This window comes from Crocodylus porosus, unplaced genomic scaffold (assembly GCF_001723895.1).
Source record: "Crocodylus porosus isolate Cpor-Errol unplaced genomic scaffold, CroPor_comp1, whole genome shotgun sequence".
NCBI classification, from domain to species: domain Eukaryota; kingdom Metazoa; phylum Chordata; order Crocodylia; family Crocodylidae; genus Crocodylus; species Crocodylus porosus.
Genome location: NW_017728923.1, coordinates 1001460 through 1021519, shown reverse-complemented (window position 1 = coordinate 1021519; position 20060 = coordinate 1001460). Strand labels below are relative to the sequence as shown.

General features: G+C 48.8%; 2 protein-coding genes across 4 annotated transcripts in view; one reads left to right on the top strand and one right to left on the bottom strand.

Annotated features, from left to right (window-relative positions):
• Positions 1 to 20060, top strand: part of FBXL16 (F-box and leucine rich repeat protein 16) — a 198848-nt gene that overhangs the window by 26659 nt on the left and 152129 nt on the right. The window lies entirely within an intron of this gene.
• METRN (meteorin, glial cell differentiation regulator) overlaps positions 1 to 20060 on the bottom strand; it is a 52585-nt gene that overhangs the window by 24992 nt on the left and 7533 nt on the right. The window contains exons 2-4 of one of the 2 annotated variants that reach the window (XM_019539861.1): positions 18477 to 18904; positions 15108 to 15167; positions 8425 to 12293 (exon numbers count right to left, since the gene is read on the bottom strand). In XM_019539861.1, coding sequence (XP_019395406.1) covers positions 11977 to 12293; positions 15108 to 15167; positions 18477 to 18904 — 805 coding nt within the window. In that variant the 3' untranslated portion in view covers positions 8425 to 11976. Of the gene's footprint in view, positions 1 to 8424; positions 12294 to 15107; positions 15168 to 18476; positions 18905 to 20060 lie in introns of those variants that run through there. The other variant, XM_019539862.1, reaches the window with a different exon arrangement.

The window sequence follows — 20060 nt, the reverse complement described above, 5'->3', positions numbered from 1 at the left end:
CACCTTGCTGGGGTCGTTTGACCCCAGTACTCTTTCCTGCCATGGCAGGGGGTTGGACTTGATGATCTGCTCAGGTCTCTTCTGACCCTATGAACTATGAAACACTTCAGCCACAAAAATGCTTCCATTCCTTTCTGCTTGTAGTTTGTTACCAGCTGCCACCCTCCTTCAGTACTGTGAGCATGTTTACGTGGTAGTTTGTACTCGGCACTGCTGGCTTATATCACCAGAATGCTGTAATGGAAAACCCTGTGTCTCATTGCACCAGTACATTATTTTGTGTGATCTGTCGGGACCTTTAGGCCAGTGGTTGGGGGCCCCAGCTGGCAGTCTCTATCTTCTGCTTCAAGCCAAAAAGCCAGTGGTGGCTTATGTGTATCAGTAACAAGATGTTCTGTGGTGCCATGTCACTTGAAGAAGATGAGTCATTACAGCTGAGCACAAACCCTCACAGAGGCACAATGTTTCTGTGCTTTACACATTGCCCCATGTGTTCTTAAGCAGTGAGTAGTCCCCTTGGTTCATGATTTAAGATGCACAACATGAGATGCAACTGGCAAGGAATATAAAAGGCAATAAAAAAGGATTCTTCAGGTATGTCAAGAGGAAGACCAAAGAAACCATTGTCCCCTAAGGGCAGAGGTGGGCAATTATTTGGGTTGGAGATCCACTTAGGGAGTTTTTTGAGCTGTTGTGGGCCATGTCAGCAACTGCTTCTGCCGCTGTGCCAAGTCAGCAGCTTCCCCCACAACAGTTCACCAAAACTCCTGAAGTGGCTCTGCTGTCCTGCAGCCAGGTGGACAGAATAGGGCTGCGGATGGGCGGGGAGCAGCATCCAGGGGCAGGACAGGCAAGCCGGGCTGGGGCTGCGATTGCAGGGTGGTGACAGTGCAGGGCCAGGACCTGGGGCAGAGCTAGACTCCACTCCCCACACATCCCTGCAACAGGCACCAGTTCCATGGGCAGGGGCAAGGGCAGGGGCAGGCAAAGAACAGAATGCAGCTCTGCCACAGGCCCTGGCCCCATGCAGTTACTGTCTCCTGATCCCGGGGTCTCCATGGAGATTGGCCACGATCCACACAGGCAATGTGCATGGCCAGGTGGACAGGATGGGGCTGTGGGTGGGCAGGGATCTGCGTCTGCGAGTGGGCAGGTGAGGCTGGGGCCAGGATCTTGGGGCAGTGACAGTGCAGGGCTGGGGCCTGGGGCAGAGCCATGATCCACTCCCTGCATGTTCCTAGTCATGGAACCAGTGCCTGTTGCAGGGACATGTGGGCAGTGGATCATGACTCTGACCTGGGCCCTGGACCCTCACTGTCACCGCCCCATGATCATGGCCCCGCCCATGCATCCCACTCCTGGTCGCTGCTCTGTGCCTGCCTGTGGACCCGTCCCATCTGCCTGGCCACATGCAGTGCTTAAGTGCATCCCACCCCTGGAGGTGGGTGTGGGATGGATGGGCCGGGGTGCCTGAACAGCAGGGCTGGGTCTGGCAATGGCAGTGGCAGTTAGAAAGAGCTGCTGCCACCAGGGCTACCAGGAAGCAAGTCTGGCAGCTGTGCTGCTCCAGACCTGGTGCACACCTGGGGGTAGTGGGACTGGCCACATGTGCCACGGCCCAGGCTGCCCCTCGCACCTGGTCTAGGCAGAGCCAAAGGACTTGCTTCAGGCCAAAGAAAATCCCTTGATGGGCCAGATCTGGCCTGCAAGCTGTATTTTGCCCACCCTGCCTTAGGAAATGCAGAAGGCAATTAGTTACAAATGATATTTAATACACTGATTAAATATCATTTAATCAGTGTATTAAATATCATTTGTATGATGGGCATGCCTCTACACATGCAGTCTGGTATGCGGCAGATTGCCTCAGGTGGGGTAGGGAAGGCTGGAGCCAGCACCTGACCTGGCCCCAGTGGCCTTCTCTGGGTGGTGGTAATCCAGGAGCCTGGCTCTGGCCAGCCAGGCTCCCTTTCTGGTGGTGCATGCGTCTGGTGTGTGCGCCACACCACCTTTTTTGCAGTAGTTTTTTTTTTTTGACACCGGGATCTCCAAAAAAGCTGCGCTGCTGATAAGCAGCATGGTGAACACATGCATGTGTGCCATGTGTGGTTTGCAGTGCTGCAAACTGCACGTGCATGCTCATAGGGATGCACCCTATGGTACTGAAGGAACTGACTAAATTTTGTCAGCTACTTCTTTGAGAATTCCTGGAGGTCAGGTGAGGTTCCAGATGACTGGAAAAGGGCAAATGTAGCGCCCATGTTTAAGAAATGGAAGAAGAAAGATCCATGAAATTACAGAGAAGTCAGTCTCACTGACCTCAGTGCCCAGAAAAATCAAGAAGCAGGTCTTTAAGGAATCTATTGTGAAGCACTTAGAGGAGGACAAAGTGATCAGGAACAGCCAGGCTGGATTTACCAAGGGCAAGTCATGCCTGACCAACCTGATTTTCTTTTATGATAAAGGTGATGGGCTCTGTGGATGCAATATACCTTGGCTTTAGCAAGGCTCGACACTGTCTGATATGACATTCTCATTAGCCAGCTAAGGAAATACAGACTGGATGAAAGTGCTATCAAGTGGATACAAAACTGGTTGTAATATTGTGCTCGATGAGTAGTTATCAATAGCTTAATGTCTAGTTGGGTAGAAGTATCAGTAGGGTTTCCCAGAGGTCTTTTCTGTGTTAGGTATTGTTTAATATCTTAAACAATGGGATTGAGTGTATGGTTAGGAAATTTGTGGATGACACTGAATTGGGTGCAGTTACCAATACTCCCAAAGGTAAGGGAAGGACAAGTGTAAAGTCTTGCCCTTGGGATGGAATAATTGCATGCATAAATACAGACTGGGGTGCAAGTGGTTAGGCTGCAGTACTTCAGAGAAGGACCTGCGGGTTACAGTAGACCATAAGCTGAATGAGCCAACAGTGTGCTTTTTTTCTTCTTTTGCAACAAAAGCCAAAAAGAATATACCAACTTGTTTTAACAGGAGTATCACTTGCAAATTAAGGGTAGTGATTCTTCTGCTCTCTTGAGCACTGATGAGTCCTGACCTGGACTACTGTGTCCAGTTTTGGGCCCCACACTTCAAGAAGGATATCAACAGATTAGCCATACCCCTGTTGGCCGCTATGCAGAGAACTTCTTTTCACCCCTTCTTCTTGCTTCAAGAGCTATGGATGTAAATCGCTATACATGCAAAAAATCCAGCAGAGAGCAACAAAAATTATTAGAAGCCTGGAAAGCATGACTTAATGAGAAAGGCTGGGACTAGGGTTATTAGTCTGGAGAAGGAAAGACAGAGGGGAGGTTTGATAACAGTTTTCAAATACCTGAAAGATGATTAGAGAGTGAATGGAGATGAACTATTCTCTGTGGCCACAGAAGAGAGGACTAAAAATAGTGCCCTCAAGCTGTAGCAGAGGAAATTGAGGTTGGAGATTGGGAAGGATTTTCAGGCATTGGAACAGGTTACCTAGAGTTGTGGAATCTACATCTATGACAGGGGACTGTCCTGAGGCTGATCTTTGCATCAGCCTACCCACCTGTCTTGGGCAGTCTGCCCACCTATCTCTCTTGCCATGCCTTGTTAGTAAATAACTGAGTTGTTCATTAAGCAGGAGGCTGCCTTTCAAGTGTCCAGCTATATCAGACGGTGCATACACGCTCCAACCTCTCCTATGTGTCCTATGCTTTGCAGGTGTTACTACCATCATCAACTCTATACACCCCTAGCATTGAACCCTCTGGCTCCTAACTCAATGCCTGTGTGTTGCAGAGAGATATCTGGTGACTGGCTTTCTGTACCTCTCTCTCAGATGCCTGGCTGTGCCCCTCTGGGCTCACTGTGCCTGACACTGGGCTCTACTAAATCATATGCTCTCTCCCTCTCCCTCTCTCCAGGCCTCCAAACCTCCCCTTTTAGCCTCATCCCAATCCTTCAGGGTAAACACAGACGCAATCCCCTAGGCTATAATTTAAATGCTAGCAATAACAACAGTGCTATGCCTCTTTAAGGGGACAAGCATCCACTCAGAGTAACATACCCCTATTCTAGGTACCCTGTAGTACCTAGGTAGTAGAGCAGGCAGTACAAGGGCTCAAGTAGCTTTAGCAGGCAGGCACTCTTTCCCTGTCACTTGCTAGAGAGTGTCTGTTAGCTACTGCCTGGGCTTATATATCCCAGAACCCTGCCTTCTGCTGGTCAGGTGATGTTGGCAGGTGTGGCAAATTACTTCCTTAGGCTATAACCGGCAACCTGCAGCTGGGGAGCTCTGCTTAGCCTGTGGAGCTCCCTAGCTAGGCTTCTTCAGCCTTAAGGAGCAGGCACAGTATTCTGCTACACTATCTCTGGAAGTTTTTGAGAGCAGGTTGGACAGACAGTTGATTGGGATGGTTTAGTCAGGGATACTCCTGCCTTGAGCAGGGTGCTGAACTAGATGAACTTGTGAGGTTCTTTTCAGCCCTACTTTTTTATGATGCTGTTCAGCAGGGCTTTAGCTGTCATAAGGAGCAGGGTCTTGTGAGAAAAAGATATGTTCTCTGCCTGGCCATACAGGACCTTTTTTTTCCTCTTTCTGTCCTATGCTTCAAGAGCCATGGATATAAGTTGCTATACCATTGTAGCAAACCTTACATCTGTAAAAGAACTTTGCATGTGGTCTCATTATGCTGCACAACCACTACTTGGCATTAAAAGTGGACTCAGATCTTCTGTTTCTAAAGATACCTGCTAACTGTGTGAGCTAAGAGGGACTACTCTCCATTCAACTGGTAGTGTGGGGGGTTATGGCACACAGTTGACCGGTTTTGATTTCCATCCACTAGGGGGCAGTAACATAAATACACACTTGCGAGCCTGTTCATTTGGGTGGGGTAATTTTCTAGCATAAGCAAAGCTGCTCAAAACCAGAATGCTGAGAGTCTGGAATTTTTTTCATGCCTTCAGCTCATGTTGCCAGAAATGTAAATCAGTGCAGCCAGCACTGTTATTTGTTGTTTATATTGAGATAGCACCTGGGACCTGTCAGGTCCAGGCCCCCTTCATGCTGGTTGTTGTACAGAGTTAGAACAACGAGACTGTCCTTGCCCCAATGAGTTTCTGAGACAGGTTTCTGTCCAGTGTTGGCGGTGATTTCCCAGAGAGGCTGGGAACCTCTTCTTTGTCTCCCTTTTCTCCCTACCCTCCTCTACCGCAGCAGAACTGGCAAAGAACAGAGAGTAACTGCTCTCCCTCCTTCCTACTCTGGGTTTCTCTTTGGTAGCAGAGACCTAACTGTTTGGGCTACAGTTTCTGTAGGCTTGAAGCTGTACTTGAGCATTTTTGCCTTTATTGCTTTTTCCTTAAATTATCATCATTGCAGGAAATGGAACATCTCAGGAGGTTAAATGTTTTTAGCTTCTCTGAAGATTGGTTTTACTTTGCTGGCTAGTCACCGACCATTTAGTCCAATTCTCATGTGCGTGGTTGTCTGTCGCTTTCCTGTTTCCTGTCTCTATGGACCACTGCTCTGGGTGATGTCAAACTTTGGAAATCTCTGGGTCCCTGGAATTCCTACTCCCAGAGATAGGGAAAGTGTCTCCATGGTGCCAGTTAGAAAGAGGTGGGTTTAACCCACTCAGTGCTTTCAGGGTACACTGTTCTGTTAGACATACAGGGCTGGTGAGGACCAGGGCAGTTATAGAAGGGGGCAGTAGTTGAGGAACCTCGAGGTGGGATGGATGATAGGAGAAAGAGGAGTGCTCTGAACAGAGTAGTCACCTCTACCAGAGACAATGATCTCTCTCTCACTGATCTCCATAGCAGCCTGCAGGAAGGAATAACACTTAAGTTTCCAATTGGAGCTTTTCACTGCCAGCGGTCAGCTCAATCCAGTTCCAGTGGATTGGCACCAAAGCCCCCTACTGTTTGATTGCCCTGTTAAAAATGAGTTTGGTGATTTCCACCTAGCTCCTGGTGAACCTGCACTCTGACTCTGACCTTAGTGTAGAAGGGAAGGAGCCTGCCTCTCAGTAGGGGGCAACCTTGGTGGGTAGTTGAGAGCTGTCACAATGGCTCCAGGCTGCTCGTAATTGCAGATGTCAGGGCAGAAGCGTGCTATGGTGGGAGCCAGGAAGGGCCATAGTTCAGCTCTACTTAATGGCTGGACACCCTGTGAGGCCACTGCAACCAGACCTTTAAAGTTAGAGCAACTCTGAAGCTGCTCTAACTTCCATTGGGAAGTATCCAGCCCTCTGGCAGACAAAACAATAGGCCCAAGGTGGCTTAAATCCACATACTCCCCCATTCCTGTGCTTCTTGTCCCTGAGCCATCTCTAGCCTGCCAGGAGGGGTGTGTCTCTGCTCCCCTCAATCTCAGAAGGTCTCTTCAGCCCTTATGTTGAGCCCTCGTATCCCACTGTGAGAGCACTCTGTTGGATGCTCCACAGAGCATTATTTAGTCCTGTCTATCTGTAAATCTACCCCTGTTCCTTCTGGTGTGAATGGCTGTGAGATGGAGGGCCTGGCAGTTCTGTGAGAGAATGTGTTTTACAGCTGCAGTGGAGGGAATTGGTGGGGCAGGAAGTGAAGTTTTAGTTCAAGGCGCTGACCAGAGGGGTGGGTGTTTGCTGCTGCTGTGTGAAAATGCGGAGGTGGAGTGGAGCTGTGCGGAAATCATTGCAACCCCCCCCTTCTCTGTCTGGGAGACCTGCAGCTTCTGTGTCACTCAGGGAAAGGGGCCAGAGCAGGGTGGAGTGAGAAGGAGAACCTGAAAGGGGCGGGGGGAGGGAAGAAGTGGTCTCAGGTAACCCTGGCCTTCCTCTCCATGGCCCCCAGTCAAGTCATATCCAGGGCAAAGGTCTGCTTTGGATGGACAAGGGTATGGGAAGGAGAGCCAAAAATAAAGGGATGAATTCATTAAAAAAAGACAGGGGAAGGACAAAGGAGGGATGGAAATTTGGAAGTATGTAAGTGCCAAGGGAAGATCTGTATGCTTGGCTGGGAAAATTGTACTCAACAGCCCAGCACAATGAGGCCTTGTCGTTTGTGGTATATGACAAGAATTAGGCCTGACAGCACCTTTAATGGGAGTCTCTCTTGCCTCTCGCTTTCGCCTACCCTTCCTCCACTAAAGCTATGTTAGCAATGCGACCCCCTTCCCCCGCCTTCCCAGCACTGGTGGCCTGGTTCTCTGCACGGGAGTGTCACAGTAATTAACCGAATTCCAAGCTGCCTCTTCACACTGCTCACTTCCAGAGACCATCTCTTCTGTAGCTTGCCTCTGGAAGGGCTCTCAGAGCTGGCATGTGGGTGAGTGCGCATGCTCACAGGGGAAACTCTAGTAGGTGGAAGAAGAAAATATCAGTCTAGAAGTTCTATTGCAGCAGGATGCTTGATCAAGAGAATGTTTGTGTATACCTTCGGGGAACCCATATACTGTACCAGTCTCTACCCCAACTGGAGCCCATCTTCCAAATGGACACAGCAGGTCTGTGATTTATAAAGCTCTGTAAATATTAACCTTCTGCTGAGTGTGTCACATCCTCCTCTCTGCCACTTGTAGATCCACAGGTAGTCTTTTGTAGTTTGGTCTCACTTCTCCGAGGCAAAGCAAGCCATGGTGTTTCACAGTTGCTTGGGCATTACTAAGCTGTTAACACAGCAGTAAGTCCCCTCACATACCCTGCAGTCGTGGCAAGGGACCTAGTTGGAATGTGGTTCTATTGGTCACTCTATATGGAGATTCTCCTGGTAAAGGGTTACAAGATTTAAATGTTACAGTGGTGGAGAGGATGTGCTATTGACAGTTCTAAGAACATCAGTGGAAGGTCTTACAGACAGGAATAAGCCAACTTACAGGCAACCTGCTGGTGTTCTTAGCGGTAGATAACCTTTACCAAAATATTTATTAATTGTTTCTGAACTCTATAAACTGAAACATGCTATAAAGATGTGACCACTCTATTCTGCAAGGTAGATAAGATCATAACAGTATCCTCAGGGCATGCAAGGCCTCAGGTTGCTCGACACTGGCATGTTTTGGGAACAAGGTTAAGGCTTTGTCTGCCTAACAAAATGATATCCACACATTTGGGGTCTAAATTTCATAGTGCAGACAGTTCTTGACTTGTGTTCCAGGTCCATGGTGTCATGGCATCAGGATATTTTAAACCAATTGAGCAAGTCATTTGAGTTAATTTGAAATACACCAAGGATGAATTTGACTTTATGCTTAGGGTCTGGTCATACATTGGGGTTCCTTAGTAAAGCATGGTATTTAGGATTCAGTAGGTGAGCTGTTTGGAAGTGGCTTGTTGAGTTCTAAGGAAATTGTTGCTGTTACTTTTGTTAATATATCCCAGTTATTGTTGTTTTTAAAGACGTGAGAAGGAGAAAAGCAAATGGACCAAGAGGCCCTAAAGAAAAAAACAAGGACTCAGGTTGCTAGAAATACTGTTTTTATACAACTTGTCAAACCCACAAAAAGCAAATACCATTGTTTCTTTCAAACCAAAATGAAATCCTGTTGTTATAAACTAGGCAGACTCAGGGCTTCATTCCTGACTTTGTAAACAGATATGATATATACAAAAACTATTTAAAAAAATTATAAACATTCTCACAGCCATTGACTAAACGCTACAGAATGGCAACTGCTAACCATGCCTGGCAGTGTTTGGATAGCTGTGGAGATGCACTTTATATTAACATTTCAAATTTTTTTCTTTTCTTTAAAAAAAAAAATGAACACACATTACAAATAAAGTTTAGTTTATAAAAAAAAATCACAAATTTGGTATCGTTATATCTTTAGTGCACATATGACGTCCCCACCCCCATCATCAAAAATTCCCCCCTCCCCTCCCAAATTAAGTAGCTTCAGGTAGGAGGTGCGAAAGAATCATGTGAGCCATCATTCACCAGCCAAAGGTCCCATCCACACTATAAGGGAAGCTATGGTCTTGTAACCTGCCTCATCTAACCAGTTTATCACAAACATGGTTGATCTGTCTGCAAGCTGAAAACCTTTTTACAATGTGATGGTGGGAGAGAAGTCTGTGCATCCACCCCCACCATGTGCTGGTGTATGCATTGTGGGAACATACACAGATGTCCCATGTAATCTTAGCTGGGATTAGCATAAAGGACAAGCTACAGTAGAAGACAAGTGTCGTCTGAATGTCCTACTGCCCAGCAAAAGCATGTTCTGAACTAGTCACAGGAAGACATCCATGTTCCAGGCTGGACCTTTGACAGGGCCATCCCTAGTTAGGTGCCACAATTACTGAGATGTTATAGTGCCCTTTATGTAGATGCAAGCAGTGGTTATGGTCAGTCATGCCTCTTAATGGGTTACAAACTTGACTGGAAGTTGTGGAGTAGACAAGACCTAAAATCCCTGGGCTCTAGCATCAATTCCCATGTGAAACTAGGAGTTTGCAGATGTTTTACTGGTGTGACCAACTTTCTCCTTCCCAAAATTCTCTGAGTCCCTATCCCTTCTCTCTACCCTTCACTCAGACTTCCAGTTCTACAATTACTGAGCCACCCCAAAGTGGAAACATCAAGTTAAAATTGTAAAACCACCTACAGCTGCCCCTTGCACTCCAATATTCAGGCTGTTCTTTGATGTTCGCTGGGCTCCAGTTGTCTCATGGAGAATCTTCTCCCTTGGTCTATAGTCCCGTCTTCTGTTTCCAGTGACATCAGAAAGGAGCAGCTCATCTCCTTCTATGACCTTTCATTCTCCTCCCTGAATGTTTCCATCAGCAGCCTCCTTATTTTGCCTACCCAGTGACAGATTAGGGACCAATTCCACACTACCCCCCAACTCTCCACTTACAGATTCTTCTAAAGGGCACTCTCCTTCTTACCACAACATTACAAGACCCTCTCCTAGAAATATACAGATGGTTGGCACTACCACACGTCTGTAGTGGGTTGTGATTCCACTCCACCAGAAATGCACAAGCTACAGAACAAATATCCAAGGTGTTTTCCATTCACATCTACTCCTGCTGCCCTGGCCTCTGTAGTTGCCATTAGTATTGACATCTGTTATATAGAGGCTTGTTCTTCAAATTCCAGTCTACGCAAACCTTCATTTTAAGGAGAACATAAAAATGCATTAGTGAAGGTTTTTCTAGTGAGACATCACTGCTGTATATAGAACCTGCACTGGACTGCCTTTTGGACCACTTCAGACTGAATTTGATATGGACTGTTTTCCAGCCAGCACAGGACTTAGAAACTACAAAAAGTGATGACAAAATAGGCTCATGTTCTTTACAGCAAAGATGGCACCAAACTGGAACACAAGATCCAAGGCCACCCAATACCAGGCAGAACGTGGACTCTGGATCCAGAGCCAAGCATAGTGGGGTAGGCCTGTTTCTGCATTAAAACCAGAACTGTGGACTGTGATCCAAAACACAGCTCTGGCAAAGTTTAGAAGCAAACACAGCATGGACCCATCTCTACTTTAAAGTTTTCTATAAATTGTTTTTCATGATTTTGTGGTTTGGGTGCTGACAACTTGGGGACGATGCCAGGTTTCAGGGATGGGAATGAGAAACTTCACCTGTGAAGTTTCAAAAGCAGGCTGGAAGAACAACACTGAGCTTACTGGTATAAAACGGGTGTAGCTTGAACTCAGTAGGGTAACTCCTGATTTATCCAAGCGAAAATGAAAGTAGATTCTAGCCAGGATGGTAAACACAAGGCACCTTTGTGAACTTCATCAATCACCCTTTGGCAGCTCATTCCAGAGCAAGGGATTGCCATATCTTCCAGCTATGATTTGTTTACTTCCTAAATGATTCAGGCTCTCAGAAGCCCAGCTACCAGATAGCCCCTGACACCACATCTCCCACCTTCCCACCAAAGAACGAGCTTCCCTGCTGCATACAAAGCAATTTCTTAACACTTCTAACAAACAAATAAAAAATGGAATGTAAACACAGAGGCTACTGACTGGCTGGGTCTCCCTCCCCTTTCTAGAGAGAGCCAGGCTTGTCTGACGGAAGGACAGGGAGCAGGGCAACTTCAGAACCAAATTTTGTCAGGCCAAGCTGGCCCTGATTCCACAAAGGCCTACATCCTCAATGCGTCCAACTCCCACTGAGTTCCTTGGAAGTTTGGGTGCTTAAATATCTTTAATGCTCTGGGCTCTAGTCAACAAGATCTAAAGCATGTACTCAAGAACTTTGCTGAATCAGGTCCTAGAGTGAAACCAAGTGCATATAGAAAAAGGCCCTTTTCTTTGAGCAATATTTTCCCAGAGAGACTCTTCTGACATTGGCCAGTTTTGCCAAAGCCTTTTCCACAACATGTGGGTGTTTTTCGGTGCAAAATGAGAAGCAGAGTCGCTCATGTAACAGTTTCCAGTTCTAATGTGCTGTCAACTCATCTGGTCGCTTGGCCTGCCCCTCTGCTTTGTCTGAACAGTCATGGTACATCACAGCTTTGTTCTACAGCAGAAGAATCCAAACCTTCCCCAATGCTTTTGGTCACCTGGCAATGAATTCTGAAATAGTGAGGATGATGCATCCTCTAGGGCCACTGTGTATTCCCCAGTGTAGAGACACTGGTTCGTTTCACTGTTGTTTTTGTCCCATCAAGCTCCTGGGGGTCTCGGTAAGTGGACTTATTTCCCTGAACCAGACCTGTATTATGTTACTCTTGCCCAGCACTGGAAAGGTTGCATCCCTTTATATTAGTCAGTATTTGCCACATTGCAGTCAGCAGTCTGGTGATTTTTTGCCTGTGGTCCAAATTCCTGTTAGTTCTCCAGGTGCTTTATCATAATGTTCTTCATTATGGAGCCAGTGAAGCAAGAAAGGGACCAACGCAGGTCTGTAAGGGCTTGGTAGAGCTCTTGGTACCCCTTTGAACTCTTTGTGATGCTGCTGCTGCTGCTGCTGCAGCAGCAGCAGCTAGTAATCTCCATCTCCAGGAGTTGGGCTGAACCCCTTTTAGCTTCCCTGATCCCATTCAGTCCAATGGGAACTCACAGGGGTTCTCATGAGCTTGATGAGCATCTTCATAGATGCGCCGGAAGTCCTTGTAGCGGGGAGCACAGCTGAGCCATGCCTCTCCAAAGTGCAGCCAACCTGTGAAGAGGAAGCTGCCTGGTCCTGGTTTTACTCCACACCGCAGCAGGGTGTGGATGTTGCCTGTGGATTTGCCATATTTGCCGATGGGCTGGAACAAGGTGAATTTCTGGCGGTGGATGCGAGTGGCGCTCACACTGATGATGGATTCCTGCAGCTCGATGTCATTGGAGACACTCCGGATGTTGCCACGAACAACTGGGGGAGGGAAGGGGCAAGAGGGACAACATTGCTCATTCATCCAGACATGGAAACTGATCATGGAGCTGTGGCATCATGACCTGGATTTGGGAATGTTTAGGTATCAGAGACAAACTGACTAGGTTCTGATGGTACAGGAAAGAGGGGAGTCAGGATACTGGCCTGTTGTCTCTGGAAACTGGGAACTTAATCCTGTTTTATTCATGTGCTCAGTACTTTGGCAGGTCTTTGTGGAGAACTGGGCACAGGAGTAGCAGAAGGGACTGTAAATTACAATGGGGATATTATAGAGTAATATGTTTGTGAGCTGGAAAGGACCATATTGATCATAACAGAGCAGAGAGTTTTCCCTGGTGTTTTCTGCACCAAGTCCATCCCCCAGTGCTCTGTGGAGGCTGCAGGCCAAGATGGAAGCTGGCAGAAATAAGAGGGGGATATGTTCAAAATATGTCTAGAGGCCAAGTGGCAGAGGAACCCAAACAGTGCCCTACCCTTGGTGGAGCTGCCCCAGTGCTAATGTGGGGTGGGAGGTTTCCCCAGGAGTCTAGTGTAGACCAGGTTTAAATGGGTTTCCCCCTGTTTAGCACCTTTTCATGCAGTAGTTATCACCAACTAGAAGGAGCACAAGGCCTATATTCCAGGAGGACCTGATTAAGCAGAGAGGCTAGCATTACTGTCCACCCTGGGCTACACTAAGGAAGTTCACCAAGAGTTTCTCATATACTCCAACACTTGCTCTCTGAGCTTGTCACAAAAGCAGTGGGAGTCGCATAAGAGGGTCAGTGGCAGGAGTAGTTCCACTTTTTCTTGACTTCAGTGGGGTCTGGCTGTGGCCCTCCAGATGCTGTGTGTACACTGGGACTTCAGCCAGTTGTGGCCAGCTGAGTACCACACCAATGTGAATAGTGTCAATCTCTATATAAGCCATGATTTACACTGGTCCAGCTTGCCCAGTTTAAAGCAAAGATAAGAGAGTGGCACACTGATGCATGTTGTGGCTCAACCTATCTACATGTGGGCTTTGCAACATCATAGCTACACCAGAATTTTAGTGGTGGAACTGGGGCAGGTCCCAGAGACACAGGGCAGAGCTCCCCAGCCTGCCCTACCAGCAAGCTTTGCAGTGGAACAGGGTGAAGCCAGCCAGGGTCATTCTCAGGGTCCCAGTGGTGAGCAGGAAGGACCCTCTCCTGCTAAATCCAAACACTGGAGGACAGGAGAGGGGCCACACCATGAGAGAAATGGGGAGAACACAGGATAATATCCTTTTACAGAATTGCAGCCAGCTGGGGATACGTGGCTTCTAGGGAGCATCCAGTGCAGGGTTGGATGCTCATGCCCATTTCCAGGCTCTCACAATCCCAGACTGAGGTAACAGACATGCTGCTTCAGGAGATCTGCTGATCACCTATGAAGGGCAGGGAGGGACTTTCCTCTTCCCCATACCTTGCGTCTGCTGTTGCACTTAGCTTCACACATTCTGGTCGGACTGGCCTACCCTTGGGCTGTAGGCACTGGCCTCTCCCAGAGGGCTTGATGGACTTCTGATCTGATCTGGCATGGCAAATGCCCCTGCTTTTATGTTTGACTTCTTCATTGCCATGGCAACTCAGGACCTGGCAGCCAGTGACCCCTAACCCCTGTTTGGAGATGCAAATCAGAAGGCTAGCAGAGCGTGCAGGAATAATTGGCAACTGCCCACTGGGGCGCATCCATGTGTGGACATTTAAATGGGAGGAAACTCTGCTTGGCTGCAGAATTCCAGCCTGGAAGTGAATTCCTGGGCTCAGTGCTATCAGCAGTGTTTGCTGCAGGCTATCTGCTGCTGGCTTTAGCCCTGGTGTACCCTTGCTCGCCTCTGCTCAGCTAATGAACGGCAGGAAGGCAGGTGAAGGGCAGTGTTTGGGGGTTCTCCATGTTTCACCACAGGCTTCCCTTTTCCTTTGCTCAGCATTTGCTCATGTCATGCTGTGAATTGCTCCATGCACTCACTGCTGCATAATACCCAGCCCAAGGCCTATGTGAGGTCCTTCCCTTCTGCCTTACTTGTTCCTTGTCCCTGCAGTCTGAGGGAAGGAGGCTTTTCTGCCTTGCCAGTGTTGCTGACTCCCTTTTCCTCTGTCATTTATTTCTGTGTCTGGAATGTCACTAAGAAGCACTGTGGGATACAGGTGTATGTCAGCACCCACTGAAGTAACAAATCTACAGTCACATTCTCTTCTTCTTACCTACACAGGTAACCCAAACTACTTGGCATCAGTCAGGTTAGTGTCAAACTCACCATGCCCTATAGGCCTGATTTGGACTGTGGAGCTTCTTGCTGGCCAGATCCTCATGTGGCAGTGGGGGGTCGTCCCTTGTTCCTGCCACTGACACACGTCCCCAGTGGGGCTCTGTGCTCTAGAGTTCAGATGGCGGGCCCCATCCCCAAATTCTCAGCCCCTTTGGGAGCCCTGTGGGCCAGATGACATGGCTGTGTGGGCTGGATCTGGTCCATGCGCTGTATGTTGGACATCCCTAAACTAGATTAACAAAAAACCAAAGGCTCCCACCACTTGAGATATGGGAAAATCTTTTCAGTGGTAAACAATACACACCCAACCTGTTTTCCTTTTGTCAGCTAGAGACCAGTGGCTAACACACAGTGCTCAGGCTATTGCTTGGTAGTGTGAGTTCCCAGCCCAGAGATACAAAAATGTTTCTCCCTGTGTTTTTCCCTTCCATCCAGTTATGACAAACACACCCAAGTCCACGAAAGAGAGAGAATCTCAAGCACAGGTGAACAGGAGACAGAGTGCAAGTTGTACTCACCAAAGTCACTAGTGCAAATGGCCATCAGGATCTCGGTGTCGTTACATGGCCGGCATACCCCTGCAGCATCCAGACAGAGAGGAGTTACTTGACAAGCGAGTCACAGTCCCCCCTGCTCAGACAGATCGCAGCCAGGGTAGAGATGTTGGCTTAATCCCTTTTGTGTGCAGGTGCCCCACAGCATCGCCATCTGGCCTCCTCAGACCATCCTGGGCCTGGGGCTCTTTGTTCTCACAAGGGCTGCTCTGCTGCCCTGTGCCCTCTAGAGGCTCCCTCTCCTTGAGGCCTGCCTGGTGGAGCACAGCTTCCCTCTGTGGTAGCACCATGCACAAAGGGCACTGATACAACACAAAGATCCCAGCCTTAGGTTCAGGCCTGGGATATTTTCTGAAGCAAAGTGCTTTGCTGCAAGATGCGCAAGGCGGCTGTGCTTCAGTGCATGCAGGTCTGAAGCATAGTCCTCCAAGCTGAGGTATGGGGGTTAGAGGAGCCATGGAATGAAGCATGAACCTCATCATGTTAATGAGCTGTTTTGATCCATTCTCCCCTCATGGGCCTCACTCTGGCTGCAAGGTAGCCACAACTTGGCATCTGTGCTCTCATTAATGGAGGATTCCCTGTGCTCCCATCCTAGCCTTGCATGTCTCATAGGTGCAACAAACACTCCATACCTGCAAAAGCCCTGAGCAAGTTAGATCAGGCACCTAGTGTAACCGTGCTGGCTGAGAGCTCCTTTCAGCTAGTATCTGGCACTCTGTGAAGTAAAGTTGGTGAACTCCTGTGAGCTGCCAAGGGTCAGTGTTTGGGAGAAGGAGCCTTACGCATTCTGGTCTGGCCTCCCCTCCCCTCCCCTCCCCTTCCCTCTGCCTTGATTTCTGCTTTGCTGATTTCTGTTTCTGTAGTTTGGGAGGCAGCATCCCAGTTCCTACTTCTGGCATGGTTGTCCACCCAGCCCTGCATGTGGTATGCAGAGGTCCCTGCCATTAACACCCCTCCTTTTCCAGCAGTGGAGGGCAAGTCTCCATTCACTAATTGGCTATGTAAGGTACTCTGACTCTCTGTTCTCCCTGCAGGGAGCCCAGGGGGTTGGGAGACCAGAGGAAGTGCAGCCCAGATTTGATACGCTAGCCTCTGAAACCAAAGAAAACAAGTCCAGGCACTATTTTCCTCCCTGTCTCTTCCAGAGCTCTCACTGGGTCAGAGACTCAAAGGAATCCCTCATTGGGATTGCAGATCTGTAGCTAAGCTGCCCCCTCAGCTGGGACTGCAGGGGTGGGCAGGACTGGCTTGCTCTTTCTTATCCATGTTGAATCTTGCCAGATCTAATGTGTTAACCCAGCTGGGTCCACATGTAGCCTGGCCAGAAGAACAGTAATATTTAGCATTCATAATATTTGCCAAGCATCCTTATGTCCTCTCAAACCCTAAAGGACAGAGGAAATTCTTATTGTTCCCACGTTCCAGATGGGGATGAGCTCGATGGAGACTAAATGGGATGGCCAAGAGCATGCAGTGAACCAGAGGCAGAGCCAGAAACTGAATGCAGAGGAACTCTGGATCTTAACCCTAAATTCAAGCCTATGGACTGCCCAGTTTCTGTGTATTAGGCTCCCTGTAGAAGGTACCTAACACTCGACTTGTTTCTGGGGCATGGTGCCACATCAAGAACACTGTGGCAGGCTGGTCTGCTCTATTACCCTGTTATGCTGCCTTTATGACAAGAGCACTCTGCTGACATGCCAGGCCCAACTGCATGCACCACATGCACGCAACCCCCCTCCAACTCTATTTGTTTCCAAAAAGCAGTGTTCCCTGGAGCCTAAAGGCTGTGTTACTTAATATGCTGACAGTTAATAGGGGTGAAAATATTCTGTGATTTATGCCAGGGGAAGGGAGGCTATCTCTTCTCTAGATCTATAATGGAGACAGATTTGCTCACACCAGCTTTCTGCCTCCAGGTTCAGCCAGGCTGGAATGGGTTGGCTGATCCCAGTTCAGACATGCCTGCACTACGGACCTTTCTTGCCATTTAGGCTGGCTGGGATTCAGGCTTCAGCTGTTATCTGCTTATGCAGGTCAGCTCAGGTTGTCTCTGCTCTAAAGGTACCAGCTTTGAGGCTGGTATGAAAGGGACAGGCCCTTTTTGTATACAAGCACTTGTTTACAGCAGTGCTGGTTCAGGCCTACAGGGCTGAGAAGAGCAAAATAGCAGTATTGTAGCTGGCTTGGCCACTTGCTAGATGTATGGCACTATTCACCTCACAGCCCACAGAGTCAAGACCTTGGTGCTGCCCCCTTCACCCCATGGGCCAGATCAGATGCCATTTGAGGAAGCAAGAAGGGTATGGGGGGAGGGAGAGAGTGTTGCGGGGGCAATCCCCTTCCTTCCCAGTCCACTAATCCAGAATCAGGGGCTCCCAGAGCCATGCAAGACAGCAGGAATGCCTGAGTTTCCACGGCAACGAGGAGAGCACCTTATCTCTGAAGCGGCTGAATGGCAGGACCAGTGCTGTCCCCACGGCTGCACACTGGACTTTTGTTAGCTCCGAGATGGCTCTGATTAAACATTCCAGCAGGAGCTGGTCTGAGATCCTCCTTCAGCTTCATATCTCCCTTCGCTGAGCACGCAGAGGCGGGGGGCGGCTAGGGTTACCAGCCCCTCCTTGTCCCTGCTGGGAGGCCCACCTTATCCTGGGCATTTAACAGCCAGAAGCTGGAAACTCCTGTAGCCTGTGCCTCATCTCAGCAGTAAACACACAGTTGCCACTGATCAGAGCTCCCCCCCCCAGTAACAGAAGCAGTGAGCTTCATACTGCCGCAGCTGGCAGGGACGACTCAGACATAACACCCTGACTCTGCAGATCTCCTATTTTCTCCTTCCTCAAAAATAATTTTTCCTGAGTTAAAACTGAGGAAGGGCCTGAGGACTTGGCCTTTGTTATTTAATTAAACTAAGTATCATATGCTTTATAACAAGAGTTAACTCACCCTCCCAGCCTTCCCTTTATGATGCCACCAGGACCCCTGGCTTAGAGGGGGAGAAACTACAGCTCAAAGAGATGAAATGATTTGCCCAAGGTCAGTATCAGAACCCCTGGATCCTAGTGCTTTGCTTTAACCAGTGGGCCCTCTTGCCTGTGACAGGATGCTTGCTATCCTATAATCACAGCCCTGCTAAGACAAAGTTGTGAGATACCAGCTTGTAACTGGAGAGGTGAAACTCAACCTCCTGCTGTGGAGGGAATGCCGTGCCTGTCCCTGGAAGGGACAGACGTTGGCATGGAAAGGCAGTGGGCACCAGAAGGGGGATTGGTTAACATGCCTGATATCCTGCAAGCCCATTGCATGGGCCTGCCCTCGGGTATTTACCTTCCATGCTGAGGTTGCTGGAGGGCAGTGAGAGGCGGGAGTTCCAGTCGCCCCGCAGCTCGTAGCGGAAGGCAGCGATCCGCCGGCTGATGTCTTGGTGCAGGGTAGACTGAAGGAACAGGGCCACTTTCTCCTTGGGCAGCCAGTTGAAGCAGCGTACCCTGGGGCGGAGGGAGGCATCTGCCTCAGACAACAGCAGCTCCAGAATCCCATCCCTTTCCAGGTAGATTTGAGCTCCCCGGAAGGTGCTGGAGGGCTTGATACAGGTGGTGACTTGCCTGGGGCTCTTCCCTTTGCCTGCTGTACCCGTGGGGAGGCGGGGGGAGAGGCTGAGGCGTAAGGCCCCTGTTGGGTACAGCCACTCCAGGGAGCCCTCTGCACAGTGTAATGAGATCTGTTCCACACTGCCCGACTCCTGAGAGAGGCCACTACAAACGGAGAACAAATCCAAGTTAGCATAAAAGTAGGCCTTTGGCACAAGCGCATCCACCCAGCTGGCTTCAGGGCCACTTCAGCAGCAAAATGCCCTTTCATGAGGTAGCCAGCATCAAAGCCAGCATTAAATGGCTATGGATAATGTCACTAGCAGGCCTTGCCCATGGTTGTAGATTGTATAGTGATATTTTTGATGACTTCAGAAGGTCAAGCTAGGAAACTTGGGGGGTTTATCTGATGGATTTCTGCTTTCAGGAATTGTCAGCGCTGGGTCTCAGTGACTTAGGCACTCTAGGACTCAGCTGGAAAGAGAGACCAGTCTTATAACAGAGACCATCTGAGCACTTGTGTGGCTCCTCTTAGCCTACTTGAAAGCTATCCCTTCCACATGCGGCAGTATGCTCAGCTACTTGTGAATCCACCTGTTCCATATAGAGTTTGGCTTGAACCTAACCACTAAATCATTCCTTGCCTTCTCTTTAAGGCTGAGTCCAAATTCTGGGACTGGACACCCTTGTTTTTTGATGAAGTTTAGCCCCAGAATTAAGCTCAGCCTCAGTGGAGTTGTCCTCTTTTCTACCTCTGGGCAAGAACAGTAAGAGGATGTGGTAGAAAATATCTGGTGGATGAAGCTACTGATATCCCAGTGGGTTTGGGATATCTGTTATGTCAGCATCTTACGAACACCAGACTGTTAGCTTGAATACATAGCTGCAGGCCTGCAAGTCTCATCTTCCCTTTACCCAGATCCTGCCTGATCCTCCCAAAAGCAAGCATACAGCTCCCCGACTCCTGAGACCACTTTGCTTCTGTGTGGCCACCCCAAGATCCTGCCAGAGCCAAGATTTTCAAGTGTGGCCTCGAATGTTGGTTGGGGGAGGGGACAACTTTTTTTTTAGCCCAAAAGTTTACCTGCCTGCTCTTGTGCTAGCACTTTTGCCAACTAATGTGCGATAGGATTGTCTCTGTAGCCAAAGCCTATCTCCCTATGACAGAGCTGGCAATTATTTCGGCTGGAGGGCCGCTTAATGAGCTTTCATGAGCTGTTGAGGGTGCCCCACCCCTTAGTATCATAGTATCATAGTAGCTAGAGTCGGAAGGGACCTAGGTAGATCATCTAGTCCGACCCCCTGCCTTGGCAGGAAAGAG